The following is a 27,459-nucleotide window of genomic DNA, read 5'->3' as shown; positions in this document are numbered from 1 at the left end:
AATCTCATACATCATTCCTGCCATCCCAGGTATCAGCCTGGTGAATCTTCACTGCACTCCCTCCATGGCAAGACTGTCCTTACTCAGATAAGGCGACCAAAACTGCACACAATACGCAAGGTGTGGTCTCAGTGCACCTTTAACATATCAAAGTGTCCCAAGGTGCTCAAGAGGGTTATCAATAACATTTGACAGCCACAGGAGATCTCAGGACAGATGACCAAAAGCTTAGGTTAAAGAACATCTTTAAAAAGGAGGAAAGGTAGAGATTTCAGAAGGAAATTCCAGAGCTTAGGGCCAAGGCAAATGCACAGCAGCCAATAGTGGAGCAATTGAAACCAAAGATGTACAAGAGGCCAAAAATGGAGGAATGCAGAGATTTTGAAGATCTGGAGGTTACAGCAATAGGGAGAGGCAAGGCCATGGAGGGCTTTGAAAACAAGGATGAAGATTTTTAAATTTAAGCAGTCAAACCAGGAGCCAGAGTAGGTCAGCAAGTACAGGGATGATAGGTGAATGAGACTTGGTGCGAGATACATGCAGTGGAGTTTTAGATGAGCACAAGTGTCAGTGGAAGATGGAGGCCAGCCAGGAGCACATTGGAGTAGGCAAGTCAAGGCAACAAAGGCATGGATGAGGGTTTCAGCAGAGACAGGGTTGGCATGGGCTTCAAAACTAAAATGGACGTGGGGGGGGGCAGGGGTGAGAAGAGGGTGGTGACAAAGCTTGATCAAAGCAGTGTTATAAAGAGAGGGATGTGAAGCCAAGAGTTAGGTGGAATGGCAGGTTGTGCACCAGTGTCAGGAATGGAGTTGGGGGGGGGGGGGGGGGGGGGGGGGGGGGGGGCAGGGAGGAAAGAGAAATGACTGTAGGCTTGGAGGGGGTTAGACATGGGGGATCTGCAAAACCAGAGATTTAAACAGGAGGATGAGTTTCAAAAGAGTTGGGGGACCAGGGATGATGGCTGAGCAGGACATATATAGGCTAGCTAAACAAATATTGCAATAGCCAAGTCACTTAAGATAAACAAGTCATTTATTGACCATGTCTTGTGTTAACGTTTTCCACATCCCTCCCTTCCAAAAAGGTACAGCAAACCAGCAGGATCCAGAAAAATCAATCACCAGTTACAAATTGTACCAGGTAGAAGTTAGGCAACAGATTACCTTGATTTATACAACAGTAGATCAAGGTATTTAGTCCTTCTCCATGAAGGAGTATATATCCATAGCACAAAGGAGGAAAGTAGGCTATAAAAGGACTGTTAAAGGCTAGCATCTAGAGATCTAGCACAGCTATACAATAGGAAAGTAACCATCGCAGAACTAGCTTTACTTGGTCATAAATGTCAACTACAAGAGATATTTCGCAATCAGAAATCTTCTGCCAAGCTATAAACACCTCAGATATGACTTCTACACTATTAATTTGATCTTAGGTGTGTAAGTCAGTTTAACTGCATCCTATGTAGCTTTTCATGTCCCCAAATACAGCAATACAAGATCCAAGGCAAGTACAAATGAGGGAGACCATTCGCTCCATCTAGCTCATCCCTTCATAGGAACATAATCTTCATCCCCCACACCCTTTCTAAAACCACAGCATCTTAAAGCCTTTGATGGATTTGAACCATGGACTCACCACCATCTAGTATGTCAGGAACTAAATCAGTCTTGACTTGCTGTTTAGCAGTTTATAGCCATTTCTTGCAGTTATGATTCAACTTGCAAAAACTTTTCAATTACAGGGAGACTGGAAAATTCATCTCAAACTACCTTAGGTGACTGGAAACTAGACCATGAGACCACCCACACCCCAATTAGCATTACCTGGTATGTACCTCTTGTACAAGATCTGCCCAAGCCAGATCAGGTCCAGCGCCCTCAGGAATTCAGTAAAACAGCATTCACCACGAGTTGGCAACCTGTGCCACCTAACATTTAACAGATTTCTGCCCATGTGACCCCATGTCCTCCTCAACATAGTCAGCTGAACTAATCTACAACAATCTGGAAGACAATTTACCACCGCCAGATCCTTCAGGCTCTTGTTTGACATGAAGATTTTCTGCAAATATGCAAGACTTCACACTTTTGAGTTTCACCCACTAGATTTTTGTCCACTTGCAATTACGGTTGAGGTTAATCTAATTCAATCGAAGCTTTAGATTACTGAACACTCCTTCCCCAGAATGAAACACTCCTAGGTGAAAGTGATGTAGCTAGTCAGTAGCCTCCATTAAATACCTTGAAATGTCTTACTGATTTGGAGCAAGTTAGTTATTCCAAAGCTGAGTAATAAATATGAATAAGCATTAATTTCTTCATTAACTGCACTTGAGGTACAATTAATTGCAACAGTAAAGACATCACATGCTGCCGTATAGAAAAACCAGTACTTTCAAATTCTACTGCATGTTACCAAGCACTATAACCAAAAGCACTCTCTTCCCATTGTAAAGACAAGTATCAACAGAAAAATTGCAAGATTAACTAAATTTTGAAACTGTCAATATATACAGATAATAAGTATTGGTCCTGTGTAGATTCAGTTCCATGAATTGCTGGAAGTATCTAACACTTCCTTGCACACCTCCAAACAAGGACCAAAAGCAGCACTGATGCAATTACTCCTTTGGTCTTTAAATATGCAAAAACCAACTGCTGGGTCCCCTTGTCCAAATGCAACTCCTAGTCTGTCCACAGGCAAAATTTCTCCATCCACATCATTGCTAGTCACACATCTTATATCCAGTACATTAACAGCAACTTAATTCAGAGACAGGACTGAAATACTGGTTCACACATCTACCCTTTCATCTATTTCAAGTGTACACCTTCACTAAAGTGTTTTAAATAACTATACTGGTTTCAAGCTTTCCAAGTATTTACAGCACAAAAGATTCCTGCAGATTCCTTAACCTGGGTTGTGCACCCATGGATAATGCTGTTCTTGCACTGGTTGCTTGCTCTCGATTTAAAATGTCTAATTCAAACCAGTAGGGGTAGGGTCCTGGACAAGCTGTGCATTTGAAGTTTTCTATATTCCTAAATTTGCTACTGCAGGACAGGAAACTTCTGGCTGTAACAATATTTCAATTTTTTAAAACTATGTAGCCAGTGAATACTCCCAATTATAAGAAAGTGTCCAATAGTTGAACACATGTTTGCATTTGGAACACAATTGTATATCTGCCAATACTTTTAGTATTTAAGAATATTTCCATACAAGCAGTACATCCACTGTAGAAAACCACAATTTCACAAGTTAGCCTTGTTACTGCTTGCATATCAGTCTTAATTCACAGAAATCAAGTGAAATTTCAATTTTTGCACTTAATTTCTACTGCAAAGTAGAATTTTAAAAAAAAGAGTTGACTTGAACAGTCTTAGTTGGGAATTTAGAAAGTGGGAATTCAGAGAAGTTGCTACTTTTTGCCAGCACTACTTGTAGTGCTAGGTAGATATTTAATTTCAGTACCCTTAACTTAAACTAGATCAACTTAGGTAGTCAAAAAAACTACACTGTAAACCAAGTTATCCAATTACAAATTTAATTAAATAAAACAAGATCATATAGGGATGGCAGTGTAGGTGGTGTGCCACAACTGCAACACGTGGGAGATTGTGGCGAGCAGTGCGATCCTAGAAAACCACATTTGCAGTAAGCACCTGCATTGAGGAACTCAAGATGTTTTTGAACTGGAGTCTGAGGTGCAGACATTGCGAGGAATCAGGGGTGGGGAGAGTTACCTGGACACTTTGATCCAGGAGGCAGTCACACTTTAGGTTAGGTAGTGGTACAGGTCTGGTTAGTGGTCAGGGACAGGAGGGTGTGACTGCAACTCAGGTAGGCAAGGGGACACCAGGTGCAGTGCTGGAGGAGCCTCAGCCATGCCCTTGTCCAACAGGTATGAGGTTCTTGCTGCCTGAGTGGATGAGGGAAAAGCCTGCAGGATGGATGAGCAAGCGGACCATGGTGCAGGAGGCCATTCAAGTTTTTTTTTTTTGGGGGGGGGGGGGGGGGGGAAGAACCTGAAAGGGAATGTAGTTGTGGTAGGGGGACTATCGTCAGGGGGATAGATACCTGTTCTCTGCAGCCATGACCAACAGTTCCAAAAGGTTGTGTTGCCTGCCGCTAGACATCTCGCAGCTGAAGAACTTGGGTCTAGTTGTCGTGGTCTACGTAGGAACCAACGACATAGGTAAAACTAGGAATGAGGTTCTGCTGCATGAGTTTGAGCTAGGATCCAAACTAAAAAGCAGAACTTGAAAGTTAATCATCTCTGGATTGTTGCCTGAGCCAAGTGCAAATTGGAATAGGGACAAACAAATTAGAGGCTTAAATGCATGGCTCAAAGAGTGGTGTGGGAGGAAGGGGTTTCAGTTCATGAGGCACTGGCACCAGTATTGGGGAAAGAGGGAGCTGTTCCATTGAGACAGGCTCCACTTAAACCAGGCTGGGACCAGTGTCCTGGCAAATCGAATAACTAGGGCAGTAGACAGGGGTTTAAACTAATGAAGGGGGTGGGGGGAGGATTCAGGAAACAGTAAATTTGAAAGCAGCGAGAGAATTGTCAAGGGTCTAGAGCAGAGTTTTGGGTAAAAATAAGCAGTGGGTCAGGAAGGGACAGAGTAACATAGGTAAGAAGGCATCAGTGACTATGGGGACATCAGAGAATAGAAATAAGTCAAAACTAAAGACACTACCTGAATGCACGAAGCATTTGCAACAATAGATGAATTAACAGCGCAGATAGAAATGAACAGGTTTGATCTAATAGCCATAACGGAAATGCAGTTGCAAAGTGGCCACGGTTGGGAACTAAATATTCCAGGCTACTTAGGAGAGATAGGCGGGATAGCCCTGATAAATGAAGGATGGGATAAAGACAGTAGAGAACGGATCTTGGCTCCGAAAATAAAGTAGAATCAGTTTGGGTGGAGCAAAGAAACAGCAAGAGGCATAAAACATTGGTGGGAGTGGTTTATAGGCCCCCAAACAGTAGTTGTAATGTAGGGCAGGGTATAAATCAGGGAATTAGAGGTGCATGTAACAAGGGTAATACAGTAATCATGGGGGACTTTAATCTACATAGACTGGGGAAACCAAATTTGCAGTAAGTGGTGGACAAATTCATGGATTGCATGCAAGCTAGTTTTCTAAATCAGTATGTGAGGAACAAGCTAGGGAACAGGCTATTTTAGATTTTGTATTGTGCAATGAGAAAGGGTTAATTGATAACCTTGTAGTAAAGGGAGGCAAGCAATGGCTAACATTTAAAGAATTTATATAATTTACAACAAATACATTCCTTTAAGGCACAGAAACCCCACAGGAAAAGTGGTCCAACTGTGGCTAACAAGAAGTTAGCTAGTATTAGATTAAAGGCTTATAATGTTGCCAAAAACAGTAGTAAGCCAGAGGATTGGGAGGATTTTAGAATTCAAAAGGAGGACCAAGAAATTGATAGAGAAAATAGAATGAGTGTAAAATAGCGAGAGACAAAAAACAGACTCAAAGCTTCAGTATGTAAAAAGGAAAAGATTAGCAAAAGTAAACATAGGTCCCTTACAGGCAGAGACAGGAGAAATTATAATGGGGAATAAGGAAATGGCAGAGAAATTAAACAAATAATTTGTGTCTTCACAGAAGTCACAAAAAGCTTCTGGAAATAGTGGAGAATCAAGGCTCTAGCAAGAATGAGGAACTGAAAGAAATTAGTAAAAAAAAAGTACTGGAGAAATTAATTGACCCAAAAGCAGATAAATCTCCTGGGCCTGATGGCCTGCACCCTAGGGTTTTGAAAGAGGTGGCTAGAGATAGTGGATGTATTGGTTGTCATTTTCAAAAATTCTAGATATTCTAGAACAGTTCCTGCAGTTTGGACAGTGGCAAATGTAACCCCACTACTTGAGAAAACAGAACTACAGACTGAGTAGTAGGGAAAATGCTAGAATCTAAGGATGTGGCAATGGGGCACTTATTTATGAAAGGGAAAAAATGTTTGACAAATGTTAGTTTTGAGGTTGTAACTAGCAGAATAGATGGGGTAACCAGTGGATGTGGTGTATTTAGATTTTCAGAAGGCATTTGATAAAGTGCCACTCGAGGTTATTAAACAAAATTAGGGCTCATGGGATTGGGATAATATACTAGCATGGATTGAGGCTTGGTTAACAGACAGAAAACAGTAGGAAAACAAGTCATTTTCAGGTTGGCAGGCTGTAACTAGTGGGGTACCACATCAGTGCTTGGGCCTCAGCTATTCACAATCTACATCAATGATTTGGATGAGGGGACCAAATGCAATATATCCAAGTTTGCTGATACAAAACTGGGTGGGAATGTCAGTTGTGAGGAGGATGCAAGGATGCTTCAAGGGGATATAGACAAGTGAATGGGCAAGAACATGGCAAATAACGTGGAGAAATGTGAAGTTATCCACTTTGGTAGGAAAAATAGAAGAGCAGAGTTGTTTTTAAATGGAGAGAGAGAGATTGGGAAATGTTGGTGTTCAGAGGGACCTGGGTGTCCTTGTACACAAATCACTGAAAGTTAACATGCAGGTAAATCAAGAATTAGGAAAGCAAATGGTATGTTGGCCTTTATTACAAGAGGATTTGAGTGAGTAAAGATGTCTTACTGCAATTATATAGGGCCCTGGTGAGACCACACCCACACCTGGAGTATTGTGTACAGTTTTAGTCTCCTTACCCAAGGAAGGATATACTTGCCATAGAGGGAGTGCAACAAAGGTTCACCAGACTGGTTCCTGGGATTGTCCTATGAGGAGAGATTGAGTAGACTAGGCCTATATTCAAGTTTAGAAGAATGAGAGGCAATCTCATTGAAACATACAAAATTCTTACAGGGCTTGATGGGGTAGATGCAGGGAGGATGTTTCCCCTGGCTGGGGAGTCTAGGACTAGGAGTCAACAGACTCAAGAGGTTGGCCATTTAGGGCCAAGGAGGAGAAATTTCTTCACTCAGAGGGCTGTGAAGGCTCAGTATATGAGAGAGAGATAAATAGATTTTTGAATATTAAGGGAATCAAGGGATATGGGGATAGTACAGATGAGGTAGATGATCAGCCATGATCTTATTGAATGACAGCAGGCTCACAGGGCCAAATGGCCTATGCCTACTTCATGTTATGTTCTTCACATTACTTAGTTCAATCTATAATTCAAATCAATTTAAGTACAAAGCTTCAATTAAACTATTTAGCTGACAAGCCAATTTAGTCCGAGTGTCAGTGTCAGTCCATTGAAAGCAATGAATATTTTAACCTACATAACTGTTCAGAAGCAGTGTTGAATTTAGTGGAACAAAATGGATATCATGCAACAAAAAAAATTACCCAAGACTAGCACATTCACAGTATGCAAAGGTTTCAAATCTTGCAGCAAATTTTTCCCAGTCCAATCTGAAGATTTGAAAGGGATCTAGGACAAATGGTTTAAGTTACTTCTAAATTATCCCCAAACCATCTCCTGAAAGCAATTGTGATCAGCTCCCCAGTGACTCAAGTGAGGATTGTTCCAAATATTTGACAGACATTATAGAATTTTAGAGCAGAAATAAGCCTAAGTAGTCTGTTCAACCATGGGAGTCATCATAGCGAAGTCAAATTCTATGTTCAAGCATCAACACCTACACTTTAAGCAGGAGATGCTGAAATAGCATTTAGCAGGTACCCGAGCCAATTTCCTCCAGCCCAGAGACAGCAAAGCCAACTGCAACACCTATCCATTAAAAAAAAACTTCCATCAAATTCTACAAATGTTGACAAAAAGGCACTGAATGTGAATTTTAATTTGAAAAATGAACTCTATTGTTCACTTTCAATGTATTACCCATGTAGGATAAATTCTATCCAGAATAAGTTCCATCACCATAATGGCAAAAGTGGGAATCTTGCTGAAACTTTGTATTGGATAGTAAATGTTACTGGTCAATGACAGACAATAAAAGCCAAGTTCTACAAATTTTTTAGCTAAGAATTTTATTGTGCATTATACTTAGTGGCTAAGAAAATCACTCATTTTATTTGCATGTACTCAAGCTTCTGAAGTTGCTGCCCTTTCCATGAAGGAAGATGAGGCAACTACAGTAAACATGTAGCTTTAATAATAAAAATCACAGGCTACCTACCTGAAACCATTGAGCCCATTAACAGCATAATATAGAAACCTCAAGTATCTTTAAGTCACATTAACACCTGCCATCATGTTTGAAAGGATAGAGATATTATATATATGTATCGCGCACACAGGAAATACCCTTGCAACACTTGAGTTTGAACATTACCCAAGGTACTACAAATTGATAGTACAGAATAAGTGGATATGAAAGTAGAAGCATTAGTTATTACCACTGCTGTGACAAAGGCCACAAAGCATTTTCAAACCCTAAAGCACCATCTGAAAAAGGTACCAGCAAACACTACTTTCCTTCTCTATCAAAATCCCATTTTGAATTGAATGGCTAACTGCAATGCCCCCATAAACATGTAAATGCTGCTCCTATTTATAAGTAGTGAAACCTATATAAAGACACTCCCAAAAAACACCTGCAAAAGACAGACCCAAATAATTTGCATTGTAAAATACACATCACTCAAACCAGGTATTCTCAAATTACAAACTAGACAGCCTTCAATGCATCAAGCCCTTTTACAAATTAAAACATTGGACACAACCCAATGTCACTTTATGTTCAATGTACTGTATTTACTGCAAGTACACCTGATGACTGGTTACTAAATTCCTTTGTCCATGTTGGTATCATGGTTTGAATCACCCCTGCAGCCACTATCCAAAAGCAACCGCCAACAAACATGCCAGAGGATGCCCACATACCAGACCTAAAATATTTGCATGCACATGACCGCCACACAGTTGTCAGTTTTCTGAGTAGTTAAAAACAGGTTCTGCGATATAGGTACTATACTTGCAACATCGGTTGTGTTACATCTGCTTCCATAATCCAGTGGTTCAAGATTGTTAGGACAATTTAGTTTATGTTCATAGCTTTACAGTTTACAGTACATACAACAACCATTTTGAAAATAAGGACATCTGAGGAGTCCCTAATTTTCAGGTTTCACTGTAGATCCAAAACAACAGTAAAGTTTTGATTTGACAAGTTTCTTGGATTGCCACCATCACTGCTATGTTGTATGATGAGTTTTGCAGCAAATTTTGGCTTTGAATCAGCACTGGAGGGTCCAGGCAAACAACAATCTTATGGGAGTGTTGCCAGTAACACCATTGCAGCAAATTCCAGTGTCTATTCACCAAGTTCTGATTTACTGCTCATCTCTGCTGGCTTCAGATAGACTGACTTTGGAGAAAGGTAGCTTCAGATGTACTATTCAAAATCTTTTGACAATGCACCAAAAACAAAAAAAAAGACATTAAGTGATCAGCCAGACAATTCAAAACTGTGTGCCTCGTGACTATTTAGAATAGGGTCTCAGCCAGTTTGTTGGTACCCAGCCAAAAAGTGTTAAAAAACTCAACACCTAAACTGATGAGCATCAAGAAAGTTTAAGCAACATGTCACATGACCTATTGCATATTCTATGCAGCTTGGGAAGCAGCTTAGTGTCCAATTCTGTGACCACCTGTGGCAAGATATTAAAATAGACATCAAGGCAACCAAGAACTGGTCTCTTGATGCCAGCAATTATTTTAACTGTTATTATGTACAGTTCCTAAAAACTATCTGTTTACAGGTTATGGGGACGGAAAAGGAGATCATGGGAGCAAAACAATGTCATAAGCAACCAAAAGTTTTGCTATGAATGGGTCATTGAGCACAACAGGATTTATCCCAGCTGATAAAGCATTCCAACGAGACAGGACCTGCTGCACAGCCTTTTCAGGAGGGTACCTGCACCAGCCAAATCTTCAAGTACATTAAACGTGTAGGCACCTTGGAGAAAAATCAGGATTACATGCAGGTCCTTGCCAGTGCTCTTTAAAAGCTTAATCTAAAACAAACCCAAGGTAGAACATGGACTCTGCAAATCAAGCCTAGAAAATGAACCATGAACTATATTAATGGCAAAAAAGGAAACTTCCTTATACCAACAAAAGGAAGCGGAGATAAATCAACACTAATTTAAAAAGGAGGGACATCCAAGACAAAACACCAGTGACTTAAGTCAGGCAGGAGAATAGGGAGCAAAAGGACTCCTTGCAATCAAGAGCAAAATTCAATGATTTTAGTTAGAAAAACACCTAGGATCATAGAATGGTTACAGCACGGAAGGCGACCATTCAGCCCGTCTAGCCCATGCCGGCTCTCTGCAAGAGCACCTCAGCTGGTCCCACTCCCCCACAGCTCTGCAAATTCAGGTATTTATCCAACTCTCTGAAAGCTGTGACTGAGCCTGCCTCCACCACCCTTTCAGGCAGATCCTACCCACTTGCTGCATAAAAACATCACTTGCTAATCTTAAATCTGTGTCCTCTGGTTCACGACCCCTCTGCCAATGGGAACAGTTTCTCTCTACTCTGCAGGTTTTTCAAAATAATTTAAGACAGTCAACATGATTTTCCCCAGATGGCAACAATTCCCAGCTGTATGCTACCACTTACCTGTTCATTTAATCTCCAATTAAATTTAAAGTAGAATACCATAAAATCTGAATACATTTCAACTATTGGTACTCATTCAAGATCAACTCGGATAGTCATACCAACTTACCATTCTTGGATGCCTCTTTATTTCTTAGGTGAGGAGGAATATAACGTCCTTCTATATAAAAAAGGGAAGAGGTAGATTCAACATTGGAAAGTTTCACCATGAACAAAGTTTCAAATGAATAAAAGGCACATTTACAGGTTTACACCACTTTTATAAAATAAAGTTGAATTTTAATATTGCTCAGCAATCCCTAATCAAGAAACTGAGCTGCTGGTCCTATGTCTTTGACACTACTGTTCTCATCAGGTGCTCAAAGGTACAAGAATTAGCCTGGGCTGACATATCCCATGATTTTCTCCACTCAGGCCAAATTGACATGGGGACATTATATTGGGACAGACCTGGATGCAGGAAAAACTATTCAACTCCTTGAGTAGGGGCAACAATGACCCACTACTGCATTATGTCAGTAACAAAACTGCAACAGATTTATTACAAGTTGAGGGTTTCAAAATGTAACATTTGATAGGGATATTAGCAATAAGCATCACACCAGCAGGAATTGTTTAATATTTCTTAATTGGAATGGGTGCTTTCTGGAGAGATCCAAGTCATTAGGAGATGCACTACAGGGGAATCGTGACACTTCATTATACACCTTCAAATGCCCATTCCAATTCCTGGGCAAGAATGAACTATATAGCAGACACTAAAGATTTCCCCCTTTGGGAAAGATGGGTTGCTCAAAAATACATTATTCTGCAAATTAAATCCCCTGCAAGTTAGAAATGGTGATGGGAATATTTGCCAAAAGTTTAGCAGCACAATCTGCAAGCAGGAGTACACTTCTGAAATGAAATCATCAAGTCCCATCCACAGAAAAGAATGTTGGAAGCATAGTACCAGATTTGTTATAATTTTCCAGGAACATAGTAATCAAGTCAGATCTAGGTTGAATATGACAACAGACTAGGGTATCAATGAAACTGGGCAGAGTAGGGGTGCTTTGGTCTGTGGGGGGGGGGGGGGGTGCGGAGGAAAAAAAATCATGTTGACTAGATTCCATCCACTGAAGGTGCCAAATTATAAATTCTACATAGTCTCTGGTACTAGTATACAATGCCAACACAACAGTCTACCACTTCAACTACATGGTGGTTCATAATGGTAATCAAATTGAACAAAGGCTTTCTGGTCTGTATGACCCAGTACATTGCATTTACACACAATACCATTGTGGAAGTTACCAATTTAGATTGAGCATATAAATGGGCTCAGTAGATTGTCAGGGCATAAATTTGGTTTTGTTTGGGCTGTAGGCGAGTCACCTCAGAATACCTAGTTAGTTCTATACATACTCCTACCGAGTTCATATTAAAAGACAATGAAACCCTACGAGGGTTGGGGTAACAAGAACCTAAAGACCTTAATCTAACATTTGAACTTCAGGAACCAAACTGTGGCAGCAACATTTTCATTCTGCATAAAGAAATCCAATATGAACTATTTCCAAAATACAGGATCCTTAAATAGAGGGCTAAGCAAAGGACTTCAGTCAAGAGAATGGAGGGGGGCTGCAGTGGCAACAGCAGTTACATTGGAGCAAGCCAGTCAGCCCCAAATCTGTTCTGCCTCATTTAGATTATTGCTGATCTGTACCAGCACTCCATTTATCCTCATATGCCCCATTCTCTAACAAAGATTAATTAAACCCAATTTTAAACTTGCAATTGACCCAGCAGCCTTTTGGGGTAAGAAAGTTCCAGATTTCCACTACCATGTGCAAAAAGATGCCCATCTTTAATTTTAAGTACCCCCACCCCCAAACCCTTTTCTGGATTCCCACACCACAGAATATTAGGGATATAAATTAGTTTTGGCCATCATCCAAAACAAATTCATACCCCAGTTTCTCTATCTACTTGATTAAAGGTGAAAGGGATTCAGAGACCTCAACTAGATAACTTCTGAACTTGTAAACTAAAAAAGGTAATACAAACCAAGTTTATGCATAATTTAATATTTTTAAGACCCAGCATCATTGTGAATTTGTTCTGTATGCCATCTAAAGCCAATACATTTTTCCCAAGTTGTGGTGCTCAAAACTGAAAGCAGTGCTCATGAGGGTCTGACCAGGGCTCTGTACAATTGAAGCATTGCTTACTCACTTTTGAATTCCAACCCCCTTGAGATGAAGGCCAACATTCCTTTCTGGTTACTTTTTGTACTTGTGCCTTAGCTTTTAGTGATCGGTGCACATTGACAACTAAATCCCTCTGCTCCTCCACAGCTCCCCATAGTCTAACCATCATGAAAATCATATGTCCTTCTCAGGTTCAAAGTGGATGGCAATGCAATTCCCCATATTGAACTCCATGTACCAGTTTTGCCTACTTAGTCTGTCCCTCTAACTTCCTGCCACTATCTACACAACTTACTGGTCTGGATTTTGAAGGGCTTATGACTGCATACACAAGTGCACTGCAATTTGTCAGGTTTCAGTTGCATCCAAGAAATGGAGATTCACCTGCAAAGTTGGGGTATTTGCCCAACTACTGCTCAATGAATGCCTGTGAAACTCACGCCTGGTAAAAAGCATGCGTAGGGTCTTTTTACCAATCTAAGAGTTTAAATATTAAAATATTTTTTAAATTACATAAAACACTTTAAATTATAGGTTATTTTTAGCCCCTCAAACATTTAAATGTATTTCAAAAATTTAAGTTTTAAATGTTTAATTTAATTGTATTTTAATTAATTTTGAACATGTAATGATTTATTTATTTAACTGGTTATAATTGTGTTTAGGAGATTCCTATTTATGCTTATGGGGATTCTGTACATAAATGAAATCACCATATGCATAATGGGATACTTATTGGTTGGTTGGCCTGGCCCACATGATCATGTGCCCTGGGCTTTTACATATGCCTACACGTAGAGGCCCAGGCACGAGGGTCTACAAACCTCCAGGATCGGGTAGATTCGTACTTTTCTTGCAGGTTAGAGGCATTTGCCCACAGGAAGCCTCAGGCTGCAAATTCAGGCCCACTATGTCTCAAGGGTCTGCAAACTTGGATATACAACTCTATCCTTCCATCCAAAACATGGACAGATGGTGAAAAAGCTGAGGCCCCAGTACAGATCCCATGGGCAACTTGCCTCACCATGCTAATCAGAACATTCCTTTCATCTTCTCTTAGCTCCTACCTCCAAAACAATTGCCAACCCATGTCAAGATCACCCCCAATTATGAGCACTTTATAATTTGTTAATCTCTTGTGCAGAACCTGGTCAAATGCCTTCTGAAAGTTAGACAACATCCAGAAATTATGCTAGTGACTTCAAAAAATTCCAGCTAGATTAGTCAGACATGAACTACTATTCACAAATCCATGCTCATACTTGCCCAAGTGCTTACTCAGTCGGTCAGATACCAGTAACTTCCTCACTTTTGTTAAACTGAGGTCTAATGGTTCTGATTTCTTCCGTCCCTTCTTATTGGAATTTGCAATTATCCTGATCCAAAACAGTATAATTCTTGAATCTGGAGAGCTTTGCAAAATTATGACCAATAATGTCTCCAATTTCCTCACCTATTTCTTTTACTATAAAAAAGGTGAGAATCATCTCAACTCCCATTATTTTCTTTTAAACTTTAAGTTCCTCCCCTCAACTTATTTTTAGGTTCCTTGTACCACTGGTATGATCACCTTCCTCCACTGAGAAAATAACCTGCCATTTCCAGTCTTAATCTGTATTTAAATTGGTGAACATTCCCCATTGACACTAATTATAAAAACCATTTGTCATTAGCGGTTATCACTTGAATGTTCCCCCTCCCCTCATATTCCTTTGTACCTCTTGCTTTTTATGACTCTGCAAGTCCCCTGGATTTCCACTTTTCCTTGCATTTGTGCTTGATAGTCACATAACCTCATTGTTGCTTACCTATACAAGTGGAGCCTTTGCCTTTTAGGGTTATGTACTGGTTTTGTATACTTAATACTTTCCACAATATTGCCAGATTTACCCATATCTGCAGATTTACCCATTAGCATGCAATAACTGGGCACTTAAAAAATAGTAAGATTGGGCAGAATCAACATGGATTTATGAAAGGGAAATCCTGTTTGACAAACCTATTTAAGTTCTTTGAGGATGTAACTAGTGGAGTAGACAAAGAGGAACCAGTAGATGTGGTGCATCTGGGATTTTCAGAAGGCCTTCAATAAAGGTCCCACACAAGAGGTTGGTGAACAAAATTAGGGCACATGGAATTGGGGGTAATATACTAGCATTGATTGAGAATTGGTTAACAGACAGAAAACAAAGTAGGGGTAAACAGCTCATTTTCAGGACGACAGGCTGTGACTAGTGGGGTACCACAAGGATCAGTGCTTGGGCCCCAGCTATTCACAATCTATATCAATGATTTGGATGAGGGGATTAACTAACATTTCCAAATTTGCTGATGATACAAAGCTAGGTGGCAGTGCCAGCTGTGAAGAGGCTTCAAGGGGATCGACAGGCTCAGTGAGTGGGCAATAACATTGCAGATGGAATATAATGTGGATCAATGTGAAGTTATCCACTTTGGTAGGAAAAAAAAAAAAAGAGTATTTCCTAAATGGTGAAAAATTGGGGAATGCAGATGCTCAAAAAGGGACCTGGGTGCCCTTGTAAGAGTCACAATGAATGTGCAGGTGCAGCAAGCCATTAGGAAGGCAAATGGTATGCTGGCCTTCATTACAAGAGGATTTGAGTACAGGAGGTCTTAATCCTGTAGGTAGATATGTAGGCAAATCTCAAGTGTAGAAATAATAGGGTAATAATAGTAGGGGATTTCAACTTCCCAATATTAACTGGGATAGTCAGAGTGAAAGGCTTAGAGGGTGCAGAATTCTTAAAGTGCATCCAGGAGAGCTTTTTCAGCCAGCATCTAGAAAGTCCTACAAGAGAGGGGGCGGTACTGGACCAAATTCTAGGGAATGTAGCTAGCCAAGTGGTAGAAGTGTCAGTAGGAGAGCATTTTGGTGAGTGACCATAATTCAGAGAGATTTAAGGTAGTCATGGAAAGGACAAAGATGGACTGGAAATAAAGGTTTGAAATTGGGGGGAACGCCAATTTTAATATAAGGCAGGATCTGGCTAAAGTGGACTGGGATCAGCTACTTGTAGGAAAATCCACATCAGAGCAGTGGGAGTCTCAGAAAGGAAATAGAGAGAGTACAGCACCAACATGTTCCTGTAAAGGTCAAGGGTGGGACCAACAAGTCAAGGGAACCCTGGATGTCAAGGGATATACAAGAATCGATTAGGAAAAAAAGGGAGGCTTTTGGCAGATACAAAGGACTAAAAACAGTGGAAGTATAGAAAGAGCAGGGGGGTACTTAAAGAAATTAGGAGCACGAAGAGGGGGCATGAAAAAACTGGCAGGCAAAATAAAGGAAACTCCCAGTGTTTTATATGTATATACTATACAAGGGCAAGAGGGTAACCAGGGAAGAGTAGGGCCCATTAGAGACCAAAGTGGCAATCTGTGTGTAGAGCCAGAAGATGTAGGTGAGGTTTTAAATCAATATTTTGCATCAGTGTTCACTATGGAGAAGGACAATGTAGCCATAGAAATCAGGCAGGGGGATTAGGATATACTAGAACAAATTAGTATCATCAAGGAGGTACTAGCAGTTTTAGCAGGCTTAAAAGTGGATAAATCCCCAGGCCCAGACAAGATGCATCCCAGGCTGCTGTGTGAGGCAAGGGAGGAGATTGCAGGGGCTCTTGACAAATTCAGAACTTCTCTGGCCACAGGGGAGGTGCCAGAGGACAGCTAACATAGTACCATTATTCAAGAGGGGTAGTAGGGATAAACTAGCGAATTACAGGCCAGTGAGCTTATCAGTGGTAGGGAAATTATTGGAAAAAATTCTGAGGGACAGAATTAGTCTCCACTTGGAGAGGCAAGGATAGTCAGCATGGCTTTGTCAGCAGGTCTAACCAATTTGATTGAATTTTGCAAGGGGGGGGTGACTTAAGTGCAGGATGAGGGTAGTGCAGTTGATATAGTCTACATGGACTTCAGTAAGGCTTTTGACAAAGTCCCACACGGGAGACTGGTCAAGAAGGTAAGAGCCCATGGGATCCAGGGCAATTTGGCACATTGGATCCAAAATTGGTTTCGTGGCAGGAGGCAGAGGATGGTCAAAGATTATTTTTGTGACTGGAAGCCTGTGTCCAGTGGTGTACCAGAGGGATCAGTGCTGGGTCCCTTGCTGTTTGTAGTGTACATTAATGATTGATATGAATGTAGGAGATATGATCAGCAAGTTTGCAGATGACACGAAAATTGGTGGAGTGGTAAATAGTGAGGAGGAAGCCTCAGGCTACAGGACGAGACAGACAGGTTGGGCAGAACAGTGGCAAATGGAATTTAACCCTGAAAGTGTGAAGTGGTGCATTTTGAGGGGACTATCAAGGCAAGGGACTACACAATGAATGGTAGGACCCTATGAAGGACAGAGGATCAGAGGGACCTTGGTGTGCATGGGCATAGATCCCTGAAGGCAGGAGGACAGGTAGATAAGGGGGTTAAAAGGGCATATGGGATACTTATATGCCTCGGCTAATGAAGGCAAGAGCAGTGAGGTTATGATGGAGCTACACAAAACGCTAGTTAGGCCACAGCTGGAATACTGTGTGCAGTTCTGGTCACCACACTATAGGAAGGATGCGATTGCATTGGAGGGTGCAGAGGAGATTCACCAGGATGTTACTGGGCTGGAGCGCTTCAGCTATGAAGGGATTGAAGAGGCTGGGGTTGTTTTCCTTAGAGCAGAGAAGGCTGAGGGGGGACCTGATTGAGGTGTACAAAATTATGAGGGGCATAGATAGAAAGGAATTTTTCCCTAGTAGAGGGGTCAATAACCAGCAGGCATAGTTTTAGGTAAGTGGCAGGAGGTTTAGAGGGGATGTGAGGAAAAACATTTTCACCCAGAGGGTGGTTGGGATCTGGAACTCGCTGCCTGAAAGGGTGGTAGAGGCAGGAACCCTCAACATTCAAGCATTTAGATGAGCACTTTAAACGCCATAGCATACAAGGCTACAGATCAAGTGCTGGAAAATGGGATTAGAATAAACAGGGTTTGATGGCCAGCACAGACACAATGGGCTGAAGGGCCTCTTTCTGTGCTGTATAATTCCAATTATATAGGGCCTTGGTGAGACCACACCTGGAGTACTGTGTACAATGTCTCCTTACCCAAGAATATACTTGCCATGTTCTCTTACTGTTAGATTGTGAATTAATTCTAGTTAGTTTCTCATCACTAAATCTAGTATGGCCTGTTCCCTTGTATGATTTCCTACTTCCATGCTGACAAATGAGAACTGAATCATGTGGATTTTTTCTGTTCGTCATAAAAAAGTGAGGAACACTTAAAACACTGTTCCATTACAAACTTATGTTTATGGTTTAATTAGAGCATATGCCTGGAGCTTGTGGGGGAAAAATAGCCACACTATAGTTGCTACTTACTGCCTGCCCCACCAGCACTCTGGGCATCACCTGCAGACGATGTCAAGTCTAGGCCAGCAAGCTGAAATAGAAGAAATACAATTATTAGGTGGACACAAGTAGGTTCAATTCAAGTCACTTCATCTCTTCAGTAATTTACAACACATTTTATTCACTACAAAAAGCAGTGTTAAATTATTCTAGCCATGACCTCCTGAAAAGAATTCAGATCCACACACAGCTGAAAGACAGTTAATGGGCCAGATTTTGGTCAGCAACAAACAGCACTGGCCATTTGGGATTTTGCACTGGAACCTACTGCAATTAGTCATTTCTGCACAGGGCCTTCTAGGACCTGTGAACAGGGCAGTGTATTTCCTTAACCAGTTTGAAGAATCCTTAGAGACATGCAATCTAAACCAGGAAGTCAGTTAGAATGTTTAATTCAATGTCAAATCATGTGCAGAAAACAAAAAAAAGAGGGAAAGAAAGACGAGATTGAAGAGGCGTGACAAAGTAAAATCTCCAGGAATGAGACTCCACACCGAAAGTTAATTTGTAGTGTCAGAGGGGTTGTTTGGCCATATTTAAGAATTAGTGCAGCATTAAAAATTTACTTACACTGGAATGGACAAGCCCTAACTTTTTTGGTGAGTTTAATGGGCATCAACTGCCAATGAAGCAACTTGGTATTTTAATGCCGAGTCTCAACAAGATATCTCAACTTCTGGAGGAGCAGGGCAAATCCTGATTTCCACATTTAGCTGTTCATGTGCGGTTGTCGGAAGTGGCTGTCTGATTTATACTTAACGGTGAGTGCTGCTTGTCTATCTTCAAGAGTTATGCAGTAATAATTCTCCATGAAATAAAGTTGAACTGTCTTTCCTTTAGGTTCCCCCAAGAAGGAAGTGTGCTCTGCCCACAAAGGGACAAGTCATTTGCTTTTATATTGCTGCCCTGGTCTCAGGTGTAAGCTAACTACAACCTTTATGCAAAATTGATCTTCCTGAAAACTGACAGCACTATTCAGGCCTGCCATTCTGCACATATGCAGACCAGCCATGACTTCTTGGCCAGTGGACCTACATGGAATGCGACAGTCACTACCTTCAGTGACTGGGCAGACCAGCAGCAAGGAAGACAATCAGTAAAAAAGTGCATATCACCCTGTCGCAGTGTCAGCAAACAATAAACTAAAGAAACAAACGCTATACTAAATTTTGGGGCATACATCCTGGAAGAGTTCAGAGCTTGGATTAATTGAATCCCAATAATGCTATCACCAACTCTAGGTTACTCTGCTGAGACAATTGTCCTTGCAGGTGTACAAATTAATTTGAGCCTTAGAGGAACTCAAAGCAGCATTATTCCAAAAAATTGAGATTGACGGGGGGGGGGGGGAGAGACAATGTCAAGCAAGTACAGCATAGTAGAAATGTTAATGGGTCCAAACTTCAGTGAATTGTGAAGGTTTTTCCAAAGGGTGCGCCAACATACAAGAGAATCCCACACTGAAAGCTTCTCAATATTTAAATATAAGTTCTGAGACATGCTTGCAAACAGTATAGAGTTAACTTTCTGGTATCCGGCACTGACAGGGCCGAGCTAGTGCCGTTAGATCAAAACTGCCGTATAAACCAGCTGCAATGTTAAAACAGAGCTTTTCAGCTCCATGAGAATCAACAAACCCTGTTACTTACCAACAGCTTCGAAACAGGCAGCTGCAAGCATCTCTAGCTGAAGCTGTTGCTTAGCTACAGACCTTGCAGAGCCTGACTGGGGGGAAAAAACAGCTCCTGAATTTTGCCAGTAGATAAGAGCTTTCTGGACTACCAAAGTTTCCTGTATACATCATTTCACTGACCAAAACAAGTTCAGTTTGACCTGACCAACACTGGCACCTGGTCCAGCAACAGATCAATTTTAAAATCCCATTTCTCCTCCAGCCCTAGAAGCTTTAGATCTCTGCTCTTCCAATTCTGGCCTTGAGCATCCAAAAAACCTCCACCATTGGTGGCGATGCTTTCAGCTGCATGGGCCCCCCCCTGGCATTTCCTCCCCACCTCTAAAACCTGTCAAGGCTTTTGGTCATCTGTCCTAATATCTCATGCGGCTGTGTCCTTTAAGCACCTTGGGATGTCTTATTACGTTAAAGGCCATATATAAATACAGGAAACTGTGCGCTATCCGGCACCAAGCGGTTGCCGTCCCATCAAAACTGCCGGACAAACCAGCGCTATGTTAAAACATACAAAAGCTTTTGAGCTCTGTATCTAGCAACAAACCCTGTTGCTTAGCAACAGCTTCTAAACAGTCAGCTGTAGCTTGCAAGCATCTCTGTAGCTAAGCAACAGCTTTAGCTAGACCTTGCAGAGCCTGACTAGTTAAAAAAGCAACGAAAAGAAAAAACCATACTGAACCGACTCCTGAATTTTGCCGGTGGCTCGAGCATGCCGCACAAACCAAAGTTTCCTGTATGTTGAGGATGCCTCAATAGCTATTTAATTTGTGCAGAGGCTGTAAGCACAAACTATACATGCAGTTTGTCTGCACTGTGAAAGCTGGCTATCAGAACAAGTGTACATCATTAAAATCTTAGTTCAGCACACTTCCCTTCTACAAAAGCTTACTTCCAGTTGTCATGTTTCAGACTTTTACAAACACCCACATTTACAACTGAAACTGCCAATGTAAACTGGTCATAATTACAGCCTTCCACTAGTGATGGCATTTTATCACATCACCCAGTTCCTCAGCCTGCCTGTACTGTGGAGAAATTCCTCAAACTAACTACTTCAGCCTCCCAGACTGCACACTTTATATAATTGACAGAACGAGTTACAAAAATTTGAGTCTGGATTAAATCTGTGCACGATAGCAAAATACTGCAGATGTTGGAAATCCAAAATAACAGAAAATGCTGGAAAAACTCAGCAGGTCAGGCAACATCCGTGGAGAGAAATTTGAGTTGACGTTTCGGGTTGAACCCTTCTTCAAAACTGGAAAGAAAAGAAACTAGATCGAAGGCGGGGCTGCGATCGGACAAAATAAAAGAAACAAAAGTAAAAGAGATTAGAAGCTAGACGAGATGGTAATAGGCTGGGATTAGGTGTAAAGTGTACTGGCAGGGCAAAAGATAGCTGCCAGGAGAGAGAAAAGAGAGGGGGGGGGGGGGGGGGAAGTGGAACAATTACAAGAGAAAATGAAATGGGGGCCGAGCTTATGATCTGAAATTGTTGAACTCGATATTGAGTCCGGAAGGCTGCAGAGTGCCTAATCGGAAGATGAGGTGCTGTTCCTCGAGTTTACGTTGAGCTTCTGTGGAACAATACAAGAGGCCAAGGACGGTGAGGTCCGAGTGGGAATGGAGCAGTGAATTAAAATGACAGGCGACCGGAAGCTCCGGGTCACCCTTACGGACTGAACGGAGGTGTTCCGCAAAGCGGTCGCCCAATCTGCGTTTGGTCGCCCCAATGTAGAGGAGACCGCATCGTGAGCAGCGAATACAGTATACTAGATTGCAAGAAGTACAAGTAAATCACTTTCACCTGGAAGGGGTGTTTGGGGCCCTGGACAGTGGGAGGTATAGGGGCAGGTGTTACATCTCCTCCGCTTGCACGGGAAGGTGCCAGACGAAGGGGAAGGGCTGTTTGGGGTGATAGAGGAGTGGACTAGGGTATCTCAGAGGGAGCGGTCCCTGCAGAATGCTGAAAGGGGAGGGGAAGATACGTTTGGTGGTGGGATCACTTGAGGTAGCGGAAATGCCGGAGGATGATCCGTTGAATGTGGAGGCTGGTGGGGTGAAAGGTGAGGACAAGGGGAACCCTATCGTGGTTCCGGGAGGGAGGGGCAGGGGTGAGGGCAGAAGTGTGGGAGATAGAACTGACATGGTCGAGGGGAATCCTCGGTTGCGGAAAAAGGAAGACACGTCTGAAGCACTGGTGTGGAAGGTGGCATCGTCGGAGCAGATACGGCGGAGACGGAGAAACTGGGAGAATGGAAGAGAGTCCTTACAGGAAGCGGGGTGGGAGGAAGTGTAGTCCAGGTAGCTGTGGGAGTCAGTGGGCTTGTAGTGAATATTGGTCGATAACCTATCCCCAGAGATGGAGACGTCGAGGAAGGGAAGAGTCAGAGATGGACCATGTGAAGGTGAGGGAAGGGTGGAAATTGGAGGCAAAAAGTGAATGAAATTGTCAAGTTCGGGGCAAGAGCAGGAAACGGCACCGATACAGTCATCAATGTATCGGAAAAAGAGGTGAGGGAGGGGACCCGAGTAGGACTGGAACAAAGATTGTTCCACATAGCCCACGAAAAGGCAGGCATAGCTAGGACCCATGCAGGTACCCATGGCAACACCTTTGATTTGGAGGAAATGAGTGGAGTTAAAGGAGAAGTTGTTCAATGAGAGAACAAGTTCAGCCAGGCATGCACCCTGGCCCAATTTTCCCCACCTTCAAACTCTGCTCCTCCCAGAACAAAAGTCCCAGTAGCATTCTGGTAAAGCACCCCTGCACCCTCTCCAAAGCCTGGCATCCTTCTTAAAAAGTGTGTTCAGAATTGAATACTTCAGTTGAGACCATATCAGTATTTTCTAAAGGTTTAGCATAACTTCCTTGATTTCATATTCAGTTTATAAAGCCAAGGATCCCATATGCTTTATTGGCCTTCTCAATTTGTCCTGCCCCTTTAATCCTATAGGCTTTAATTTTGCCAACAGGTCTATTACATGGCACTTTAGCAAACTCTTGAAAGTCCATAGGCAGATCATCAACCACACTACCCTCATCAACCCTCCGTTACTTCAGATCAACTTAGCCAAACACGACTTGACAAATCCTCAAAAGGTCAATTAATTTTGTCCTGGATTATTGTCAAAGTATCCCCTGCCATCAATGTTCGGCTGTCTTGTAGTTGTTGGGTTTATCCCTCCCTTTAAAAACAGGGGTGGAACACTTTCAATCCTGCAGTACTCTGGCACCACCCCAAGGAGGACTGGAAGATGGTGTCCAGAGCCTCCACAATTTCCACCTTTACTTCCCTCAGTAACCTAGGATGCATCCCATTCAGACTGTTCTACTTTGAGGACTGCCAACTTAAAGTACATCCTCTATTTTTATCCCATCTAATATTGCTACTGCCTCTTCCTTTACTGGTATGTTGTCAGCATCCTCTGCTCTAGTGAAGACAGATGCAAAGTACTCATTTAGTACTTCAGCCATGTCCTTTGCTTCCACATGATCTTTTTGGTCCCAAAACCAGCCCCACCCTGCCACTGCTTATGCATTTATAAGAGGGTTCCTTTTACAAGAGGATTCTTTTTACATTAGTCACTAATCTAGTCTCACCCACTTTCCCATTTTAGATCTCTTTCTATATTCAGCTTGGTTCTCTACTGTAAAACAAACCTTACAATTGTCATAAGCCTTTGTCTCATTTTAACCTCTAATCCATGGAGTTCTAATTTTGGATGTCCTTCCTCCACCCCCATAGGAATGGGTCTACCTGAACCATCTCTGAAGATTACCCATTGTTTAATTAAATGTCACCAATTTTTGTTGTCTTAATCTCTACATTTGCCCACCAATTATGCTTTTGCACCAAGGGCAGGTACACCCCATTCTGACCAATGCCAACATAATGCAGCCACCAGGTACTAAGTTGGCAGTTTCCCCTCCAGGAACACTTTCTTTCCTTAAGTAGAAACTTGGTGCGGTTTTCGTTTTTTTTTTTTTTTTTTTAAATTGTGTTTCAGCGGGGTGCAGCAAAGTTGTACGCATGCTACACGGGGCTCAGACTGAGCAAACCGTGCTCACCATTATTTCCATGGAAACCAGACAGCAACTGCACAAATCAGGAAGTTACTGTCCGATTCACTGCTCCTCCAGAAGCAGTGAAAACAGTATCTCAAGGAGACTCGCCATGGAAATACATGAAAGTGTGAAGTTGCTTTACTTACCCGATAAATGCACACTAAACTCGCCAGAAAAAAAATTAGGGCATGTTCATTCCAGCACACGTACATTTTTAATGGCATGACAATTACTGGCAAACCACCCATCTGGCAATGAAAATTAACTTGTGTGGAGTCTGATTCCTTCAGATTTTAATTATTCTTGGGTTTTTTTTGATTAAATAAATGAGAATATTTAATCTCAATCCAATCTCTTGCTTTCATACATATTCGACATTCAATTAAATATTCTGGCTTCCGTTTCAGACTACTGCTCATCAATCCGATTGGTTAAGGAAAGGTTCACAGAAAGCTTGCCTTGTTCACAGGTGCTAAATGCCCTGTAGAGGGCGCCGCTCTGTTTGGCTAGGGGAGGGTAACTTCCAGTGCAAAAACCCGTAAAAAGTCTACAGGCAAGTGTAACAAATCCAGACCATTATTAATTTAGGAAGACCTAGTGACCAACTGGAAAGGGGTTCTGCATTTCTTGAATATAGAAAAAAATGCACTCTTAACGGCAACTTTCATGTTCATTGGCATCGATAGCACTTAATGCTTCCCCATTACCTACACGATGTTCTACTTGTAATGCTGACTGTTATCTTCCGAACTTGAATATTCTCTGTAAACACCGGCGGCATTTGCAGTCACGTGGTGCTGAGCCCAAGGGACGAAGCCAGCCTGACCACCTTCTGCATTTCAAGGCCTAACGCCCCAAACTACCATGATAATTGGCAGTTTGCAAACAGCCGTTCCGTTTGGGATTAAACCCTCCATTCCCGCATCTTGGGATCTTTAATCGGGTCAATGTCGAATGTCTGCACCAAGATCCGTGCTGAGAAATGATCTCGTTTAGCAAACAGGTCACACGTTGCTGAGCCAGCGCTTTCCGTATCGCATGGCTTTGCTTCAACAAAAATTACCGCACAACGACACGAGAAAATGGCATCGCACGTTCGTTACGTTTACAGGAAACTTAAACCTGTGACGAACCATCCCCACCCTTCCAACAATCGCCCGTCAGTCTCCAGCGCATACACGCCCCGTCTTCGTCAGAGAAATTAATCACCGACAACTCCATTTTAATGTTTTATTTTACCTCCTTCCCCCCCCACCCATTGTATATTTTTCTCTTACGCTATCCTCCTAGTATTAACACAGTTCTGCAATCCCTCTTGTAGCCTAACTGAAGGAACTTAACTGTCAACAAAATTAAGCGAACCGTTCCGAAACGTCTCATATTTGCCCGCAGGAAGCCTCATGCTTCAGCTAATAACGTGCTGCGCCAGACACAATGATGGCGCAGTTTCCTAGCGCACCAATACCAAGTAAACAAGAAAGCCCAACAGCAATCGACACTCGAGCGAAATCTCCGCTCTAACCTGCCCTCCGAGCAATTAAAACACTGGAGAATGGAACGAGTTCTTAACACGGCTGTACATCTTAAATCAAGTTTATTCAAAGTCCCCAAAACACACACGCCAGTTAGCTTAATCATTTCAAACCCATCGAATCACAAGTTTTATAAAAATTTAGAAAGTTTCTGTAAAGGTCGCAAATTAATCATCTCAACAAAAAATAAAAGGATTGGGAGCGGACCCCGAAAAGGGATCTGTGGTGGGGTGGGAAATGAGTTATATAACTATCCTTTCTAAATAAAATCCGGTCGCAGTTAGTAAAGTGAAAAAAATATATCAAGAGTTACAGCTATGGAACTTTATATAGAAAAGAATTACAATCATTTTTAATGGGACATTTTGGAAACCATTAGTAATTAGTGTGGCGAATGAAAAATAAATTATCGGCAGTTTTAAAAGGGACTAAAAACGAACTGATGTGATAATTGACGCAAAACTGAGCAGGCCAAGGCTTCCCTCGCGTTTTCCTTTCCTCCCCATCTTTAAAAATAAAGACCGTATTGTGTTTTTGGGAGTAGAGAAGGGAAATTTAGTAGAGTTAAACAAACCGAGAATAGCACTTTAAATGACAGCCGATGGGTTTTAAAACCGTGCTCACGTGGAAATATTGTAATCGTTACTGTACTTGGCCGTGGGGGGGGGGGGGGGGAAAGAAAGAGAAGGGCTCGCAGTTAACCACAAAGGCCGCCATTACAGATTTTACTGGCAAGTTTCTCTGCGCACCTTAAAATCCCATTCATTCCCACCCCCCGAAAAAAGTTCAGCTGGAAACACCAAAGGCGCTTTGCTAAAAACAAAATTCAACGGATTAGAACAAAGCAGAGAGCCGGTTTCCCTCTGCGAGACGAGGTCGAAACAGACAAAGGCCGCAGTTCCAAGTTATTTTCAGCCACAATTTACACCACAGGCCTAGGAATATAGAATGGAGAGCCTATGTAACTCGAGTTGGGGGTTTACAAGATTCGATGGTCAGGATCTTCCCCCACCGCCTCCCCCTTTTCAAAAAAAACCTCAAGACTCCTCCCCGCTGCAGCGCCGTGCGGCTTCGAGGAAGACAAAAGCCGCCATTGTCGACGAACTTCCCGCAGCCGGCGCTGGGTGAGGGGGTGAACGGGAAAAGACTCCGTCTTTCCCCCCCCGGTACACACACACAAACAAATCAATCACCAATAAACACAACTGAAAAACAAAACGCACCAGCGGAGCTCGCACCGACTCACCTGCTGATCTAGATCCAGTACATTTCCGATGGCCACATGACTCATAACTAAAAAAGTGAGTAAAAAAAATTTTGACCAGGAAGAAAAAAAAACGAGAAAAAAAAGTTTTTTCCGGAGGGGGGAAGTATTCCTGGAGGGTGCTTTCTTTTTCGCCTTTGGCTTTGTCCTGCCGGTACACAGTGCCTGTGGAGTGCGAGAGCCAGGTATGTGGCTGCCGGAGAGAGTGCTGCTATTGTCGATGTCGCTGCCGCACTCCTTCCCTCGTCCCTTCGTCTCTCGTTATCACCACCTCACGCGAAGACCGCCGGGAAACGGGACCGCGCACGTGACGCACTCTCTAGCCAATCAGCGGGTTGGCCTCGCCAGCACGCTACGGCCCTCATTAAAGGACGCCGCCAATCTCGCGAGAACCGCCCTTCCAGTCGGCGAAAATCTTGGAGTATCGCGAGATTTCCACTCGTCAGCTCGCTCGTCGAGTGTTGAGATGTGTTTCTACCGGGAAAGTTTGTTTTGGTCTGGTGATATGAAGGCCTGTTAATTCTCAGTGGCCCGATTCACTTGTTTTGGTGTACTCTTTTGATTTTGGGTGATTAAACAAAATAACTAACTAATAAAACTAAATAAACCTTAACAAATTAAATTAAAATTTCATTGACCGGGTTGACGATGCACTCCAGACCCCGCGGCGCCCACCAG

At 42.3% G+C, this 27,459-nt stretch overlaps 1 protein-coding gene across 4 annotated transcripts in view; it reads right to left on the bottom strand.

Moving 5' to 3' along the window:
• Positions 1-27,087, bottom strand: part of ddx3xa (DEAD-box helicase 3 X-linked a) — a 64,093-nt gene extending 37,006 nt beyond the window's left edge. For 2 of the 4 annotated variants that reach the window (XM_086006656.1, XM_086006658.1), the window contains exons 1-3: positions 26,764-27,085; positions 18,197-18,257; positions 10,720-10,770 (exon numbers count right to left, since the gene is read on the bottom strand). In XM_086006656.1, the coding sequence (XP_085862782.1) occupies positions 10,720-10,770; positions 18,197-18,257; positions 26,764-26,808 (157 nt within the window). In that variant the 5' untranslated portion in view covers positions 26,809-27,085. Of the gene's footprint in view, positions 1-10,719; positions 10,771-18,196; positions 18,258-25,326; positions 25,352-26,763 lie in introns of those variants that run through there. The other 2 variants (XM_086006654.1, XM_086006655.1) reach the window with 2 other exon arrangements.
• Positions 27,088-27,459: the final 372 nt, after the last annotated feature.

The sequence above is a fragment of the Somniosus microcephalus genome, chromosome 14 (assembly GCF_052327205.1).
Source record: "Somniosus microcephalus isolate GS21.2 chromosome 14, FLI_Smic_1.0, whole genome shotgun sequence".
NCBI lineage: Eukaryota > Metazoa > Chordata > Chondrichthyes > Squaliformes > Somniosidae > Somniosus > Somniosus microcephalus.
Note: the sequence above shows the minus strand (reverse complement) of the source record. Positions and strands in the feature narration are given on the sequence as shown.